Source organism: Hyposmocoma kahamanoa, unplaced genomic scaffold (assembly GCF_003589595.1).
Source record: "Hyposmocoma kahamanoa isolate Upper Pololo Valley unplaced genomic scaffold, ASM358959v1 99702, whole genome shotgun sequence".
NCBI classification, from domain to species: Eukaryota; Metazoa; Arthropoda; class Insecta; order Lepidoptera; family Cosmopterigidae; genus Hyposmocoma; species Hyposmocoma kahamanoa.
The window spans coordinates 1444519-1464522 of record NW_020656001.1 but is presented as its reverse complement, the minus strand read 5'-3'; the positions used below and the strand labels follow the sequence as shown (position 1 = coordinate 1464522).

At 37.6% G+C, this 20004-nt stretch overlaps 1 protein-coding gene across 1 annotated transcript in view; it reads left to right on the top strand.

Annotated features, from left to right (window-relative positions):
- LOC113239161 (titin homolog) overlaps positions 1–20004 on the top strand; it is a 111961-nt gene that overhangs the window by 33166 nt on the left and 58791 nt on the right. The window contains exons 2-8 of the mRNA XM_026476033.1: positions 8228–8279; positions 11078–11258; positions 13478–13602; positions 13841–14016; positions 14647–14805; positions 16168–16310; positions 18385–18567. Coding sequence (XP_026331818.1) covers positions 8228–8279; positions 11078–11258; positions 13478–13602; positions 13841–14016; positions 14647–14805; positions 16168–16310; positions 18385–18567 — 1019 coding nt within the window. The remainder of the gene's footprint in view (positions 1–8227; positions 8280–11077; positions 11259–13477; positions 13603–13840; positions 14017–14646; positions 14806–16167; positions 16311–18384; positions 18568–20004) is intronic.

Here is a 20004-nt window from a genome sequence, read left to right as displayed (position 1 = left end):
CTAATTGCAGCAATACTCTTAAACGTACTTGATCCCTAGACACTTTTGATGTATGTGGTTTGGAGCATTCGTACAATGTCCGAGCAAGGACAACAACTAAGGAACTTGATGAACTAAATGAACTAGAAGACCGACCTAGCTCAGTTGACCGATTGAACTAACTGGGATCGCTCCCTCTAAGGACCGATCAGGCACAAGTCTACTACAAGGAGAAAGAGAAGTCCAGAAATTATAAAATAAATATGTATGAAATTTTAAACATGAAAAAAGTTTTCCGCAAAATTCGTTCGTAGAATCTTCAAATCTCGCTCCTGAAATGTTATTATTTGTCAGATGTTGCTTTACTATACAATTTGTTCGAATAAGTCTTCATTCACAAGGCATTGTCCTGCATGTTTTTTACTGTATTTGATTAAAAACGGATAGACAGAAGGGTGTTCACACGGTATATTTTCTTGCGTTCAAAAGACGGATGTCCGCAGTGTTTACACAGCAATTGCCCTGAGAACACGTCTGTGATCCATGGTTTTTTGCGCTTTTGTATTGGTATAGAAGACGTGTTCTATAGACTTTGACGCCGGAAGAACAGAAGGTATTGGGTTAGCCACATTTGAAACACATTAACTGCCTCCGCAGCCGAACGGTTACCATTGTCTGCCACGCAGAGGTCTCAGATTCGATTGCCTACATTGATTTCTCGCATGAGTTTGGGTGTAATTTGTGGTTGTCTATGGCACCCGGGACAAATTTGAGAAAAACTGAGAAATTATGAAAAAAAAAACGGTCCTTTGTTCCACTACAGATACCATTAAATTGTTGACCACAGAAGATTCGCTGGTCTTAAAATTATGCGTGTCCTCTTAAAAAGATGCTTCAATACTAGACGCCGCTTGTTCTGAGAGTGTTCGATAAAAAAACGTATGACTACGCGCCGTGTGAAAGAGATGCATGAATGAGATTTTTGAACCGACCTCAAAAATGGAAGAGGTTCTCAATTTGTTCAACTTTGAACATCCAATTAAATTCATACAATTAAACTGTCACAAAAAATGACTTCGTCATAAGACAACAAGTGCAACATGATTGACTAATTAACAGAAAGAGTTTGTAGTTTGCTGTGTGTGACCCAACACACACAGCACACTAAGAAAAATCTATCATAATGTATTTGTAATAAAAATTGTATAAATAGTAATAACCATTGCAAATGTATTCAGTTATCCACTACCATCAGTTCTTAACTCATCCAACTTACCGTCCTGCTTAGTACTACCCGTTACTCCTCTCACTATGGTCAAAGCTCCCTTAGCCGTCAGTAGATCGGTCTTGTGAGTCTGCTTGACCGGTAGTGAGAATACCATTCCAGCACACATTCCACGACGTGTCCTTCCTTACCTCATTCCAACCTTCCATTTGTCACCTTAGGTTCCTGGTGACAGACTTCCCGTTCATATCTTGTATATATATTTCTCCGTCTATATATTTATGATTAGGTTAGGCTACACACCGTTAGGTTGTAGGGCTACATTGTTAGATAATTCATAGGGACGACTCTTGAGGTCTCACCGTTAGGTTTAATAGGGTAGTTTATTTTTATCTTGACCGTACTGTAATTTCATGCTCACCACCACAGCAAGACAAGCACTACCACCACATTAATACTTAACCTGTCCTCTCTCTTCAAGTCTGTACTGTCTGTGACCGTTAATACAGCACATTAGCACGTTGTTCACAATTCGACTGTATGCTTTTTTAACCGACTTCAAAATAAGGAGGAGGTTCTCAGACTGTATGTTTTTTTTGTATGTATGTTACGCGATAAGTCCGGTATTTGTGCACCGATTTTCATGATCCATGAGGGCACCTCCACAGTGGTCCCATTTAATTTTGAAGATCATCCACCTCTAATAGTGGCTGTTCACGCATGAAGATTCATTTTTATAAATAGCGCCTAAATCTTATTATAATTGCAATTATTTAAATGGTTGACTTTGCTATTCCCTAATTCAAGGCGTTTTTCTCTCTCAATATACTTTGAGTAGTGAGAACCGATTTTTACTATCTCCTGTGTCAAGTCCCGTATAGTGGCGAAATAGGGAATGAATCCGGGTTTGCGTACTTTCCGGTAATCGATTTATAAAAAAGCTTGGCAAATAGATGTAATTCCACGTACTTTTAAGGTCGGTTTTTTAGTACTCTGTACTGAGATTATTGTATGCATATATATTACGCGATAAGTCCGCGATAAGTCGGCATTTGTGAACCGTTTTGATGATTCTTATTGAATGAATGAAGTGGGTACCTCAGTAGTGGTCCCATTTAAATTTGAAGAAGAGAAGTTTGCCACCCAACTAGAGGATGAATGACTTTTGAAGACGGTTTTTTTAGTTTTTTTCTTGCTTTGGTATTTTTCATTTTGATTTTTAATTTTTCTGGTTTGTTTTGTTTGTTTAAGGTTGCTAACCATTAACTTACAAATAAATGGACGACGGGTCTAATACAAAAACCACGAAAAAAATGTCCCAAGTCAACCTATTTAAACGTAGTGACATGTAAAGGAATATGAAATGTCATCGCAGTACTGTCTAATTTTGCTTGCTTCGCTGTCAGTCGAACAAACGAAGACTAAAGCGTGAATGACGCTCTGTATACGATTTTAACGCCCTATAAGTTCGGACACTTTTTAGCGCGGACCCGACGTCCATATAATTGTAAGTCAATGTTGCTAACAGATTGATACACTTGTTTGTACTATATGTAGTGGCGATGCAATAAATGTCTATTCTATTCTATTTTATTCAAATACGAGGTTATTTAAATGAAACTCAAAACTGCCGTTACTAGCTTTCCGCCTGACTGACTTCTGAAACTGAAAGTTACTCCAATACGAAATCAAAACTGTATTTGAGTGGCTCCGAAAATAGACGCTATTATACATGGTACAGATGGATGAGTCAGAATTGAGTTTTTATATTTAGTTTTACCGATGCGTTCTTCGAATGTGAACAAGTGACTGGGCGAACAAGAAGTGCGACTGGTAGTAAGCGACACGCCTGTCTACAACAGTTGTAGTGACACTCGGAGCTTTAAATCGCAAAGATCTTTGGGGCACTGCCACTGCGCCCGCTATCCTGAGACATAATTTGACATGTCTCATGTGCCTGTGATTTCACCAGCACCCTTACCCTTCAAACCGGAACACAGTAATGCTCGCATTATTGCTTGGTGGCAGAAATAGGTAACGCAGTACGAATTCTATCACAAGGACCTCTATTGCTCCTACAAAATTTACTATAATAACCAATGACTTACAATTATATGGACGTCGGGTCCGCGCTAAAAAGTGTCCGAACTTATAGGGCATTAAAATCGTATACAGAGCGTCACTCACGCTTTAGTCTTCGTTTGTTCGACTAACAGCAACTAAGACTAGAAGCAAGCAAAATTAGACAGTACTGCGATGACATTACAATTTAAATTCAACGTTTTAGCTTTTTCATATTCCTTTACATGTCACTACGTTTAAATAGGTTGACTTGGGACATTTTTTTCGTGGTTTTTGTATTAGACCCGTCGTCCATTTATTTGTAAGTCAATGGGTAAAACCTAATTGTAATTGGAAGCCGTGGTAACCTAATAGTTTGACGTACCGCCTCTCCCTCACCACTGAGTTTTTTCGGAATTTATGTGCGAAATTAAATTTAAAATTGACCATGAGCTTTTCGGGGCAGGAAAACATCCCAACTAGCACACAAGCTCTAATAACAAGCCGTACAATAGCCGGTTAGAAGTTCTTAATAACATGGCATTGACGCGCTGTGGTACGTTTTTAGAAGTAGGGGAGCGTGGGGGAATGGGAGCCTACTAAGGAAAATTGACAATAAAAGTCACAATTTATGAAATTTAAATTTTTATTAGTTATGAACGTACGCTTCACATATCTGGGTACTAGATAATCACAGAAAAAATATGAAACTAAAATAAAATATTTGCTTAAAACAGAAAAAACTAAAACATGTCATTCGCTCTCATTACCCCATAGTTCGGGAAATGGGAGCCGGTAAGAATCCTGTATGTCAAATGGGAGCCATTATATATAATCAGTCTGAAAAAAATTAAAGTATTAAAATATATAAGTTAAAAAGTAATAAATAAAATAAATAATAAATAACGCACACACTCAACATAGCCCCGCACTAGGGAAACCCTGTGTCGCGGGTGCCATGGACACACATATAGACAGCCACAAATTACACCCAAACTCACGAGAGAAACAAATGTAGGGCATACAAACATTTCTCCCGGCCCGGGAATCGAACCTGGGACCTCTGCGTGGCAGTCCGGCATGGTAACCGTTCGGCCACGGAGGCAGTTAATGTTAGTTAGTCAGTTTAGTTAATAATGAATAAACAAGGAAGTGCAAAAGGAATATCCAGTGAATATTGCAATAGGGTTAGGAGAGCCACATAGCTCTCATTACCCGCGTAACATCGAATTGAAAAAGGAATAAAACAGTAAAAACATTTCTATTTTATTGTGACTTCAAGCATAACTTCTAAAATTTGATAGATATGGTGACATAGCTAGTGTAAATACAATGTAGTATCTATGCATTTTAATGCTTACCTGGGATGATGAAATTTAGCAAATTTTATAAGCGCGGAGTGAAAAACGTCCAATCATCTCATACGACTAAACGTGGGGTTCTAAGGGGGCGTCTAAGGGACTCGAACCTTGCCGAACGTTAACGAAGACTTAGGAGTGCCGTTTGCACAAATACGAGCATTGGGAAAGTCCAGTTTAACACTGTTCTCATTACCCGCGGGCGCCCAATACCCCATGTTCCCCTACACCAGCAGTTAGTGTCTTCTTTTAAGAGTCCAAGGTTTTAAAGCGGAGTATTGATGTTCTATTATATTGCTAAACCACTCGGTAAAATACTAACTTAATACTATGGCTATTGGACGACTTGCCTGTTTAATTACTTTTGAATATGCTACTGAAGAACTTAAGTATTATAGTAAATCCCTTAAAAAGCTAATATACATCTTATAGGTTATATAGCTTGTGTGCTAGTTGGGATGGTGAGGAAACATTTATGCAACATTGCAAAGCAATTTAATGTTGTGTGTGAAGTTCTCAATCCGTATTGGACCCGCGTGGGTGCCTCCCATTCTGAGAAAACAGTCAAATTTACCATCTCAGTCAGCCGTGACAATGAGACCTGTAAAGGGCCCTAAACGTTGGTTTGTTTAAAAAAACAAATATACCTACGCAATTTATTTTCGGATTTTTTTATTTAATTCCCTATACATCTCTTAGCTATCATTCAAGATTTCTATGATTAACTCTGCTACATCTTAGACCGTATTCTTTATAAATATGGTCTTAAGAGCGGTTACACACGGTGACTTTTAGCGGCGATACAAACGCATTTGACGCGAGATTGCATTGATGCCGTTGCTTATGATGAATAATTAACCACGTGCAATGCGATTGCATCGCGATTATATCGCTGCTTAAGTGACGCGTGTATTTAAAGGTAGAGGATTAGAGACTGCATTGTTATTGCAACGCGACTGAAGCGCTGCAGACGTCGCCGTGTGTAATTGCTCTTAGATCAGTGTAAATGTTAAACTAAGAAGAGCATGTGTTCAGTGCCTTATTATGCGATACGTTGGTGTGGTATTATTTAAATTAACATATTGTTACTGCTTCTTCTATTCCCGCGATAATGTGACATTTTATGGCATTGATTGTAAATTCAGTATGGATTTGATACGGTGGACTTTTCTTATCAAATTTAGCTGATAATGTTGCGTTGTCCTTAGTAGAATATGACTGCACACATAAAAGTGAACATAAAAAATAATCTGTATTTAAAAGAAAAATCTATTCGGTTTTCGAGTTACTCATATTTTACAAACACGATTTCTGCTGGCCACATATCACTGTCACCCTAAAAATTCACCATCACGAGAAAAGCGGACCTTGACGCGAGAATGCGTACGCGCAGAGGTGGAATGACATAATTTGCCTATTTTAACTACATCCGTTGTTTTCGTGATCTGTTTTAGGATACGCACACATGTGCGTGTGTTTTGAGATTCTGCGGTGTAAACAAATGCTCTCCTCTGGGTAATTGTATAATTAATCGTAGATTTTCTGCCTAATTAACTTTGCCTTGTTATATTATGGATAACAGCAGGACTTTGCGATTTAAAACTGAGTGGGAAGTGTCACTTATTCGCTTCGTCTCTCGATATCATAAAAAAAATATATATGTTATTTATAAATTCATCGTTTGCCACACCAATTTACTGGTGTTATATTATTGTCATTTATCAAGTATTATGTACCAGTACACATAGGCCTTGTCAAATATAGTTTTGCTATGGTCACTAATGACGACGAGTGTCAGTTTACACTGGAAATACGTACAAACTCTACTACGTAGTAGCAGTAGTGTTCATGCTTACTAGGTCCTAAGATCTTTGCGATTTAAAGCTCTGAGTGGCACAGCAACTGTTATGGATAGGCGTGACGCTTACCACCAGTCACTTGGTTTATATTTATAAAAAAATACTATTATGTACCATTACGTCTGTCTCCAGCCGGTGTAGGCAGAAGCTATTGACATACATACCTTTATGTGCGACATACCTTTCGTTTCCTCCACTAGCATTGGGTGTTTTATATATTCGTTTCTTGTTGGTGCCAGTCTCAAGGCTTTTTCTAAGGACATCCTCCATCTGATTGAGGTATGCACATCGAGGTCGTCCTATCTACATTGGTAATTGTCGGCAGCGACCTCGAAACATATTTCACAATTTGTATGACAAATTATACAGCGCCTCTAGAAGAAGTAACATTATGTATACAAATCGGACGTTGAAATAAAATAGAATAGAATAGAAAACTTTTTTTTTGACGGGGGGTAATCTTTATGGATACCCCTGAGCCCAGGGAGACTCAGGGGTTATGTGGGGACTCTCCCTCCACACTGGAAGGCCTACCCCACTAAAACCCCCCCGGGTTTCCCTCTCGCCGGTTGAGTCGGCGCCGTGGAATCAGTGAACATTCACCACGACGCCGCCCGGGTCTGGACACAAACCTGCCACTGGAGTTATGGTAGTGGACTTTAGAGTCAAACAAAAAACACAGTCGAATTGAGAACCTCCTCCTTGTTTTTGAAGTCGGTTAATAAATGAAAATCTCGCTTTTTAAAATGTTACTTAATAGATTCAATAACAACGGAAGTAAATTAATTTGCTATTTATTTATTTATTTATTTATTACATATTGCTTACAGTTTATTTATTTATTTATTACATACACAACCCAAACGCAATAGTAAGACTTAAAGCTAAATGTACAATCAATCTTAATTTAATTACAAAAGTGAATAAAATATGAAAATTGATAAAATTATAAATACAATACCATACAATACCTCTACTACTCTACTACGCTACTCCCCGAACGCGGTGGAAGTTGCTGCGACAATCGCGCTGAATACTTTTTCGTGCAGTTGCTTCTTTTTCTTCTTTTAAATGTTATGGCCCCATCGAAATAATCGATGATTTCGCCAATGTCAAGTAAAAATAACTATGTACGGTAGTTGAGTATTATTATAAAAATGATACAAAAAAAAAAATGGCGATTTCGCCAATGCAGTTGCTAATAATCGCGCAATGGTAAAGGACGTTAAGTCGTCGTTTATTTTTTTATTTAACTTGACCTTAATTGATTCTAGATGCCATATTAAGAGCCATTCTCTTTAAAATGCTATGTTGTAAAAATTACTATTTGGCATATAGAGTTTTTTACCGATCACGTAAAGAAGTGGTTTCGACGAGTTGCTAAAATACTATAACTTTATTGACTTTTTGGAGTCATCATCATCACCAACCCATTTGTACGTTACACTGCTGGGCACAGGTCTCCCCCAGGCGAGGGTTTAGGCCATAGTCCGCCACCCTGGCTCAATTCAGGTTGGGGACTTTACACGTTTTCTGAGGGTTGTGAACATTCTTCAACGTGCAGGTTTCATCACGACATTTTCTTTCACCGGAAAGCTCGTGGTAAATTTCAAATTAAATATCAAACTCAGAGGTGCAAGCCCGGATTCGAACTAGCGGCTTTTGCCTGAAAGGTCAAACCATTAGGCTACCAAGGATTTTTTATGGAGTACACTGTTCTTTATCGGAGATTATTTGAATTTAAGTTTCATTTTCCAAGCGAAGCTCAGTAAGATCAAGTCTAGCCTAAATTTCAGGGTCGAAGAAGATTTATGCAAAGCGAATATCATAAATTACATCATGCAAGTGAACGCTCTATTATTAAACGCTTATGCGAAGTTTTTTAACTACCCGCTCACGCGATACATGCAGCCGTAGACGCATACCACACCCTAGAGGTGCCGGTGATGATTTTATACCGATTTATCGGATATCGAAGTTATAACAGGTAAAAGAACTAATATTAATTGTTATTTCGGTAACTACTCTAGCAAACCATAATGTTTTTAATGCCTGGGTCTGTCATTTAAAAAAATAAACAACTTCAAAAATACGTCACGACAATCGTGTGTGTTATTGTTTGGGCTGGTGATTTTGGTGTTTATTTATTGAAAACATACCGTAAGTAGCGTTTTTTAAGTTTACCTTGAATATAAATGTTTATAAACTGTACTTTAAGGAGGAATTTCATGGTAAACGTTAGAACCACTCAAACGGAATATTATCATATTTATCCAAGTACACCAAAAATTTCATTAGTGCTTTTTAAGTGCAGGATTTGCGGTGTATTACTTTGCATTGCATTTTATTTGAGATGTTTTTGTTGGTAGTACGAAGGGTATTTATTGAGTAATGCAGAATAATAATATTTATTTATAAAAACTTGTATTTAAACTGAATGCTTTTCTAATTTGCGAAACCAAATAGCCGCCATTTTGCGGTAGGAGGAGCGCATCGCGTGAGCGGATAAATAGGGATTCCCTATTGATGTTGTATAAATACAAAATTGTCCATAGAAATAGAACTTTGTTTATACGTACACAATAGGCTTGTTGCAAATATCCGCACATTTATCGATGCTGATATCCATTGCGAACATTTGAGCCGTGGCATGACCTAAAAGGCACGCTGGAATTACTTACTAAACTTCCAGAAACAGACTGTTAGTTGAAAAAGCAGACCTGTCACAATCTAATTATTTAGATTTCTGTGTGCTCAGATGTTGTTTTCAGAATATAACTTAGACAAAATTTTATAATGATTAAGCTAAGCAGCTTGAATTCTTTTGTTAATAAATGTCACATAATCAAACAACCCCAAAAACTAATAATCTCAGTATAGAGTACTAAAAAACCGACCTCAAAAGTACGTGGAATTACGTCTATTTGCTAAGCTTTATTGAAATATCCTTACATTCGCCACTATACAGGACTTGACACTGGAGATAACAAAAATCGGTTCTCACTACTCAAAGTATATTGAGAGAAAAACGCCTAAAATTGGAGAAATAGCAAAATCAACCATTAAAATAATTGCTCCTTAAGTCAAATTTAGGCGCTACTTATAAAAATGAATCTTCATGCGTGAACGGCCACCCTTCAAGGTGGATGATTTTCTTCAAAATGAAATGGGACCACTATGGAAGAACCCCCTTTCCAACAAAAAAGAATCATGAAAATCGGTTCACAAATACCGGAGTTATCGCGTAACATACATACAAAACAAAACATACAGTCGAATTGAGAACCTTCTCCATTTTGACATCGGTTAAAAAAACCGACCTGAAAAGTCATTCATCCTTTAGTTTGCCATCCTTAGAGGTGGATTATTTTCTTCAAATTTTATGGAACTACTAATGAGGTACCCTCTTTTCAATCAAATAAGAATCATTAAAATGGCTTCACAACTTTATACTTACCGGAGTTATCGCGTAACATACAGAAAGAAACGTGCAGCTTAATTGAGAACATTCTCCTTTTTTTGAAGTCTGTTAAATAGAAAACTTTTTCATGTAGATAGATTCTGTGAGAATGTACATTTTTCGCGATTTTTTAAATACATACAATCAACATTCGCTGATATGTATAAAAAGAAATCCATCAACAACAACATCCTTGATACACAATACAGGTTATACACAATGGCGTTTAATAAATATTTTTCCTTTCCTTTCTGGTTTTCCTTCCCCAATTTTTCGTAACGTTTTACTTTGACGTTGGCACCAATAGTTTTAGTGACATTTATTTTTTTAAAAGTAAATGATGTACAGAATATTTATTTTATTATTTAGTTATTAGTAAAATTATAAAGGTGTCTGGATGAGTAAAGAAAAAATTTCATGGATTTCTCTGGGGTGGCGCTACGGCGAAAAAGTCGGTGAAACCATAAATTCAGTACAGAGTCCTAAAAAACCGGCCTCAAAAGTCATTCCTCCCTCCCTCCCTCCCTCCCTCTTTCCAACAAAAAATACATACATACATACAAAAAATAAACATACCTACAGTCGAATTGAGAACCTCGTCCTTTGTTTAAAGTCGGTTAAAGAATGAAGATCTGCATTAAGAGTTCTGTACTTTTTTTTTGTATGTATGTTACGCGATAACTCCGGTATTTGTGAACCGATTTTTATGATTCTTTTTTTGTTGGAAAGGGGGTACTTCCATAGTGGTCCCATTTCATTTTGAAGAAAATCATCCACCTCGGAGAGTGGCTGCTCACGCATGAAGATTCATTTTTATAAATGGCGCCTAACTTTAATTTAGGAGCAATTATTTTAATGGTTCATTTTACTATTTCTCCAATTCAAGGCGTTTTTCTCTCAATATACTTTGAGTAGTGAGAACCGATTTTTATTATCTCCAGTGTCAAGTCCTGTATAGTGGCGAACTAGGGGATATTTCAATAAAACTTAGCAAATATGTCTATTTGCTAATTAAAGTTAAAGTAATTCCACGTACTTTTGAGGTCGGTTTTTTTAGTACTCTGTACTGAGATTATTATTTATGTTAAATATTAGCGCCATTAAAAATTATGAGAGTAATTTTCACGTGTTTCAGGTGACGTGGTACCGCAACGACCGGCGGCTTATGGAAGCGGAACGGGTGGCCCTGGTGCGCGACGGGCACTTCTGGTGCGCCGACATCGCCACCGTCAGCGTCGACGACGCCGGCCGCTGGACTTGTACCGCCGAGAACGCGGGTGGCCGAGCCAGCTGCTCCGCACACCTTAATGTACTTGGTGAGTCTTGTAATTCTTCCCAATATCAAACGAAAAAGAACTTGCCTGGAAAACCCAAGCATTGCCATACACAGGGGGCACGCTGCCAGCATTTTCTGCACCTTGCCAAGGGGACCCAATTTTATTAATATTATTTCATGCTAGTTTTCGTTTTTAACCGACTTCGAAAAAAGGAGGAGGTTCTCAATTCGAGCGTATGTTTTTTTGTATGTATGTTACCCGATAACTCTTTGTTTGTGAACCCATTTTGATGATTCTTTTTTGTTGGAAAGAGGGTACCTCAATGGTGGTACCATTTAATTTTGAAGAAAATCATCTGCTCTAAGAGTGGCTGTTCACTCATGAAGATTCATTTTTATAAATAGCGCCTAAATTTTATTATAAGGAGCAATTGTTTTAATGGTTCAGTTTGCTATTCTCTTATTCAAGGCGTTTTTCCTTCATTAACTTTGAGCAATGAGAACTAAATCAGTTCTATTATCTCCTGTGTCAAGTTCCGTATAGTGGCAAACTAGGGGATGAATCCGGGTTTGCGCACTTTTCGGTAACCGATTTCAACAAAAGTTGGCAAATAGGTGTAATTCCACGTACTTTTGAGGTCGGTTTTTTAGTACTCTGTATTGAGACTATATCTCAAAATTTCGTTACAAATGTATGTCATTCGTATACGATTTCATTTCAAAATGACAGGACAACACTGTCACTTTCAAATTAAATAGGAATAATAATATAATATAATTCAATTTTTGAGATAATACTATTAAGTTGTTATGTGCGATTAATAATACGTAATTTTACATAATTATCATTTTTAACCGACTTCAAAAAAAGGAGGAGGTTCTCAATTCGACTTGTTTTTTGTTACGCGATAACTCCGCCATTTGTGAACCGATTTTGACGATTCTTTTTTGTTGGAAAGAGGGTACCTCCATAGTGGTCCCATTTCATTTTGAAGAAAATTATCCACCTCTAAGGGTGGCTGTTCACGCTTGAAGATTCATTTTTTTATAAATAGCGCCTAAATTTTACTATAAGGAGCAATTGTTTTAATGGTTCAGTTTGCTATTATCTTATTCAAGGCGTTTTTCTCTCTGTATACTTTGAGTAGTGAAACGATTTTTATTATCTCCTGTGTCAAGTTCCGTATAGTGGCGAACTATATATGTATATGTGTGTATATATATATATAACATATATATAATACATATATAATATATCGGCTTTTTTAGTACTCTGTATTGAGATTATTTTATACAGGGTTACTTTGAAAACACTAACAACCCCGCAAAACTATATTGCTAAACATCATAAACAACAACTTGACTATCCATGACTTTTTACAAAACGCAATTAGAAGACACCTGATGCGAATGAAACTTCATACTTGAGACGTTGTCTTTTGATTTGGTCGGGTATTACTTTTTAACCGACTTAAAAAAAAAGAGGGTGTATGAATTCGACTGCATTTTTATATGTTACGCGATTTCTCCAGCATTTGTGAATCGATTTTAATGATGCTTTTTTGTTGGAAAGAGGATACCTCAGTATACCACGTAAATATGAAGAACATATTATTCCACTTCTAAGTGTGGCATACTAGGGGATGAACCTGGAACCGTGCACTTTCTGTTAACGTATGTCTATAAAACTTGGAAAATAAATGTAATTCCAATAAAAAATGCGACAAGCAAACTTTTGAAGTAGGTTTTTTCCGAGTAGTTTGTTATAAAAAAAAAGTTATAATGAATTATACGGGAACAATTTTTGTTCCATAACTTTTTACAAACATAATAAATTTACCAATAGCAAACTTTGAAGTTTATGTTGTACTTATCTGACATTTTTTAAACGATTTCAAAAAAGAAGGAGGAGGTTACACGTTCGGCTGTATGAATGTTTTCAGATATCTCCGTCGATTGTGGACCGATTTTCAAAATGCTTTTTTTGTTTGAAAGGATGCACTCTCGTGGTGGTCCCATTGCCAATAAGTTAGAATCTGATGAGGGGATCCCATGAAAATCGAAGGAAATCTTAAAATTTTATAGGCATTTTATAGGCAAAAAATTCAATAGGGTATATTATTTAGCGTTGCATATTTGATATTGCATCGGCCTGGTATTTATCGCAGTAAGTTGTTCATGCCGCTGTTCGGTTATCGAAGCTACCGTAAACGGTCGTTAATTACCGTTATTAATTTTTTTTGTACTCTTTGTCAACAGTGCCTAAAGCGTACAAGCGGCCGGAGTTCGTGGAGGAGCTACGCGCCCTATTGACCGAACAGGGCACTGTTTCCCTGGAATGTAAAGTAGTTGGAGTCCCCACGCCTGTATTACGTTGGTTCAAGGTAATATGTAACAATTTTATAATATTTTATTACGATATTGTGTCTAACATCGCAATTGCATTACGGGTTTTCTCCTATTGCCTTGTCGTTACATTAAATTAGTATGAACTTAAAAATAAACTCGAAAAATGGTTGCAAGATTTATGTCATGAGAAGACGGAAAAATTATTAGACAAAACTTCGTACATGGCTTACGCAGGCTTTTACTAAAATCGTCTTTTTTATTTGCACATTTCAGGATAGTAGAGAAATCAAGGCCGGTGATGTATTTGCGTTAACAGCCAATGCCGAGGACCCCACATCTCTGGGCACGTATACCTGCGAAGCAGTTAATTGTATGGGACGCGCTTACTCCTCCTCAAAAGTACATGTTGTCGGTCGTAGTAGAGAGGGTTCAGCGAAACCCAGCGCAAGGTATTACTTGAAATATTATTTGATTTCTAACCTACACGCTTGCTACTTTTTTTACTACAGCTAAATGTATTAGCTACAGCTTCAAAATCTTTTGCCTTATGGGTGGCAACGGACTCTATAGCTATGGTCTGTTCCACGTGTACATTAGAATGCACCTGACTTACTACAGGAAAATTCAACCCATTTTTACTCTTCAGGAGACCTGTGAAAGATTTAGATTTTGATGAGTCGCGTTTTCTTATAACAATTTCCGCCATTTTGTAACGACCAATTCCGCCATTTTGTAAAGTGTAAAGACAGTATGCCTTGTCGAAGAAAATGAGTTGTCCTGACGAATAAATAATGTGTTGTGTAAGTTTTTGACAAAGAACATAAAAATTGAAATGAAATTCAAATTACAGTCACAGTTAAGGTCGCAGCATACGTAACGTGATTTTTCGCGTGATCTATTGTTAATATCGTTACATACAAAAACATAGTATTCAAGTATACGCGACGGGAACGGGAACGATCGTCGTCGACGATATTTTGCCCGTTCCCATCCCTATAATTTTCATAGAAGATGTGTTAGCAAAAAGCTTTTCACATCACGTCACGACATAAAGGTCTTTACTGTTGATCTTTCAGTAGCGTAACGCCGGAGCCTCCGCCGATTTTCACGAAAGAACTAGAAGATCAATTCGTGAAAATAAGCAACCCTCTAAGTCTAAGCTGCCACATCGTAGTTCCTCCATGGCCTCGCAGTGTTGTTTGGTACAACAAAGAGGGCAAAGTTGAGGCTAGTGATAGGTAAGCATCATTATTTTTAATTTACTGTTTTTCAATCAAATAATTTCAGGCTCGTTGTAAGATATTAAGGCAAAATAAAGAATTTTAGTAGCAGTAGGCTCAGGGTAGTACTGCCACCTTACGTATTTCAAAGCCGCCAAGCAGCAAGTGAGCATTACTGCGTTTCTGTTTTGAAGGACAAGTGTGCTGGTAAAATTACAGGCACATGGGACTTGTCAACTTACGTCTCAGGGTGAATGGCGTCGCTTACCACCAGGTGCACGACTTGTTAGTCCCATTACTGGGTATCATAATAATCTCAGTACAGAGTCTTAAAAAAACCGACCTCAAAAGTACTTGGAATGTATTTGCCAAGTTTTATTGAAATATCCCCTAGTTCGCCACTATACGGGAGTTGACACTGGAGATAATAAAAATCGGTTCTCACTACTCAAAGTATATTGAGAGAAAAACGCCTTGAATTGAAGAAATAGTAAAATCAATCATTAAAGTAATTGCTCCTAAATTAAAGTTAGGCGCTATTTATAAAAATGAATCCTCATGAGTGAACGGCCACCCTTCGAGGTGGATGATTTTCTTCAAATTGAAATGGGACCCCCTTTCCAACAAAAAAAGAATCATGAAAATCGGTTCACAAATACCGGAGTTATCGCGTAACATACATACAAAATAAAAACATACAGTCGAATTGAGAACCTCCTCCTTTTTTGAAGTCGGTTAAAAAAAGAAAGAAATAGTGAATTCAGAGAGTACTGTGGTTTGATACTCGATGTACTGACTAGAATAGGAAAGGGAACATTAGTAGAGTAGGGAAAGTCGGCCACAGTACCTACATCTCAACCAGATTGAGAAAGTACTTTAAAAAATCCAAGTCAAAATTACCGGTAAAAGGGCAACCGGAAAAAATTTACAAACGGAAGGTCCATAAATAACTACTTCTCATACGTATAATTATTGAATTGCAAAGTTAAATTATACGCAGACGGGGTGTGGGAAACCACCATACATAAATTCTTTGTTTTATAATTTCTGGACATCTCTTTATCCTTATCCCTAGAGAGCATGGGAGTAAGCGACACACCTATACATAACAGTTGCAGTGCCACTCAGAGCTTTAAATCGTTAAGATCTTAGGGGCACTGCGGCGGTCACCCTGAGACCCACGTGCCGGTAATTTCACAAGCACTCTAACTCTTCAAACCGGAACACAGTAATGAACATTACCGTTTGACGGCTGAAATAGGTAAGGCGGCAGTAGTTCCCTGGACGAACTCGTTCACAAGGAGCTGTACGGCTACTACCTATGCTATATCCTCAGTTTGGTTATATGTGATGTCCCATCTCACGTGTTTAAATTTTCAGGTATCACATTGTTGAAGACGGCGTTGGCGGGTACTTGCTAGAAGTGTCCTGTGCCGAGTGGGCGGATGAGGGTGAGTGGAAGTGCGTAGCTACCAGCACCGGCGGCCGCGTCGGCATCTCCACTTGTTACGTCACTATGGATGGTGAGTTTCTCATTGTTTATAGTTTATTTATGGCATAACCACATAATACAAACTCTGAAGTTGCTTAAGACGAGGATAACATCGCCTTAAGTAACTATTATTATGCACGAATTTTAATAATCTTTCACAGGAAGTGAGTAATTCGTATTTCATAGATTCTGAAAAAATTTAAGTTAATACGCTTATTGCATTAACAGTACGGTTTGTTAGAAAACACGTAGCTGTCAAAGTAAAACAGAATACATAAGTCAGAACAGGCACCTAAAACAATCACATTTAAATTTTGGATTTAAATATAAAACTAGACTGAAAAAGATTATACAAAGGAGATTAAGACCGTACAACGTTTGAATGGTTTTTTTTATAATACTAAGCGACGGTACGAACAAGTCCCATGTGCCTGTAATTTCATTCAAACGCGAGCCTACATTTTAAGAAGTTTGGTCCGCACAAGCACCCGATGGCGACTGACGGGGTAGAGGGGGCGAGGCGCGTCGTTAAGCCTCTGGACAATTTTCAAATTTTAAAAAGTTAGATATTTTATTCTTCAAAAATTCGTTTTAGACTTTTATGTTATGCCTGTTTTCAAGATTTTACATGATCGGGCGAATTATATCCTATCGTGTTACAGATTAGCATATTGTATGTTACGCAATAACTCCGGTATTTGTGAACCGATTTTCTTGATTCTTTTTTTGTTGGAAAGAGGGTACCTCCATAGTAGCCCCATTTAATTTTGATGAAAATCATCCACCTCTAAGGGTGGCTGTTCACACGAAGATTCATTTTTATAAATAGCGCCTAAATTTTATTATAAGGAGCAATTATTTTAATGGTTGATTTTGCTATTCTCCAAATCAAGGCGTTTTTCTCTCTTAATATACTTTGAGTAGTTAGAACCGAATTTTATTATCTCCTGTGTCAAGTCCCGTATAGTGGCGAACTAGGGGATGAATCCGGGTTTGCGCACTTTCCGGTAACCGATTTCAATAAAACTTGGCAAATAGATGTAATTCTAGTACTCTTGAGATCGGTGTTTTAGTACTCTGTACTGAGATTTTGTTTATTGTAAAACGTTAATTTGATAGTAAATACCCAAAGCATTTGACCTATCAAAATAGTTTTTCCTGCTTCTCCTCCGGTGATTGCATTACAATAGGAGTAAACTTGCATTGCTAGGACAGCACGGCATTTGCGAAGTTAAAAATGTACTTACAAATTAAGAAATTATTGACCAAAATAAGTAAACTGCATTTAAATTGCACAAAACTACAGGAAATAATCTCAGTACAGTGTACTAAAAAAACCGACCTCTAAAGTACATGGAATTATATTTATTTGCCAAGCTTTATTGAAATATCTCCTAGTTCGCCACTACACAGGACTTGACACAGGAGATAATAGAAATCGGTTCTCACTACTCAAAGTATATTGAGAGAAAAACGCCTTGAATTGGAGAAATAGCAAAACCAACCGTTACAATAATTGCTCCTTAAGTAAAATTTAGACGCTGTTTATAAAAATGAATGTTCATGTGATCAGCCACCCTTAGAGGTGGATGATTTCCTTCAAAATGAAATGAGACCACTATGGAGGTACCCTCTTTCCAACAAAAAAGAATCATGAAAATCAGTTCACAAATACCGGAATTATCGCGTAACAACATACAAAAAAAAACATACAGTCGAATTGAGATGCCGTTTCTTGAAGTCGGTTAAAAATAATGTTACACAGACATACAAATTGTAAGATTTTTAAATATCCAATATTTTTTTATAATACCAAGTGACGGGACGAACAAATCGTGCGCCTGTTGCTAAACGACACGCCTGTCCATAACAGGTGCAGTGCCACTCGGGGCTTTAAATCGCAAAGATCAGAGGGACACTGCCTCTGCTCACTGTTACCCTGAGACATAAGTTGACAAATCCCATGTACCTGTAATTTCAATAGTACCCTAGGCTCGGGTGTCTCACCACCTCGGGTATATTGTTCGTTTAAAAAAATATACTATTCAATTAGGCACAGTTTATTTATCACAACATATTTTCAGATTTTGATATTGGTGTTACAGTCCCAAAGAACTACCGCAAGCCTCGTTTCATGGAGAACTTGCAAGCTGTCCTGACCGAGGAGGGCTTGGTGTCATTCGAGTGCAAAGTGGTGGGTTTCCCCACGCCAGTTCTCAGCTGGTTCAAGGACGGTCAGGAACTGAAGCCGGGTGATGTTTACCAGCTCACCGGAACAAATTCATTGGGTAAGCTCAAACAATTGAAACTCGTAACTACAAATACAACGTCTGGAAATGTAACACACTTTTTGCTCCTCATGCTCTAAAAGTACGTTAATTATGTCACGTAGCGAGAACAAAGTGCATCATTTAATCCCTGAGTTAAAAGTACATATTTTTTAATTATTTATAAAGTATTATTTATAAAGTTAAAAGCTCAATAAGTGAAACAAGGTAATCTATCACAAACTCGATTTTTTTCCGAAATAACGTTTGAAGGAATTTTTATTACACCGAAAACCGAATTCTAACGAAACTGTTATTCTTTCAGGATATGTTGGATGTTTATAGTAAAGACACGATTCGGTTCGGTTAGGTTAGATTAAGTTAGGTTTAAAAGCAAAAACATTTTCCTCTCAAAATTATTTTCGAGGTTATGAAAATTCGAGCAAACGTCATTTCTGGAAATTGTCATTTCGGAGTACTGATAGGTAACAGTGAAACAATATTAACTGCCTCTGTGGCCGAACGGTTACCATGCCGGACTGCCACGCAGAGGTCCCAGGTTCGATTCCCGGGCCGGGAGAAATATTTGTGTGGCCTACATTTATTTCTCTCGTGAGTTTAGGTGTAATTTGTGGTTGTCTATGTGTGTCCATGGCACCCGCGACACAGGGTTTCCCCAGTGCGGGGCTATGTTGAGTGTGTGCGTTATTATTACAACTAAAACAACACGAAAATGAAAAAGATAATTATAATTTAACATTATAATAAGTCTAATTAAGTTAATTGAATTATTATGGACATTTTTGATTTAAGATCCAGAGTATTTAAACGAGTAGTAAAGCAATTTGCACTTGTATAGATTTTCACCCATTCCCTTGACGCTTTAGTAAATTATCAGCAATTTTACAATAGTTCTTTCTTGTTACTTTAGAATGATGTGTCAACATAATTAGGGTTACAATCTAGTACAGAACTTTGTTATATCAATGTAATTTGATTGTTATCTGTTTAGTTGTCCATATAATAAATAAATAAATAATGAATACAAAGACCGAACGCAAAGAAAAAATTTCGTCCATTTGTCGTTCTGCCGTGAGAAGGTTATTAAAAAAATCTCTTACCTGTACAAGATATGAAGAGAAAGGGGTTGGGGGGCCGGTTGAGAGGCCGTTTGGGCCGTTTGGGCAGGCCCACCCCTAACTCACCCCTAACCCACCTTCTTACCCACCCCTAAATCACCCCTAACCCCCAATCCAAACCCTAACTCACCCCCTAAACCACCCCCTAACCCCCCAAGCCAGGCTCTAACTCACCCCCTAACACCCCCAACCCAGGCCCTAACTCACCCCTAACTCACCCCTAACCCCGCAACCAAAACCCTAACCCCCAACCCAAATCCTAAAATTAACGCACGCCATAACTCACCCCCTAACCCACCCCCTAACCCACCCCTAATCC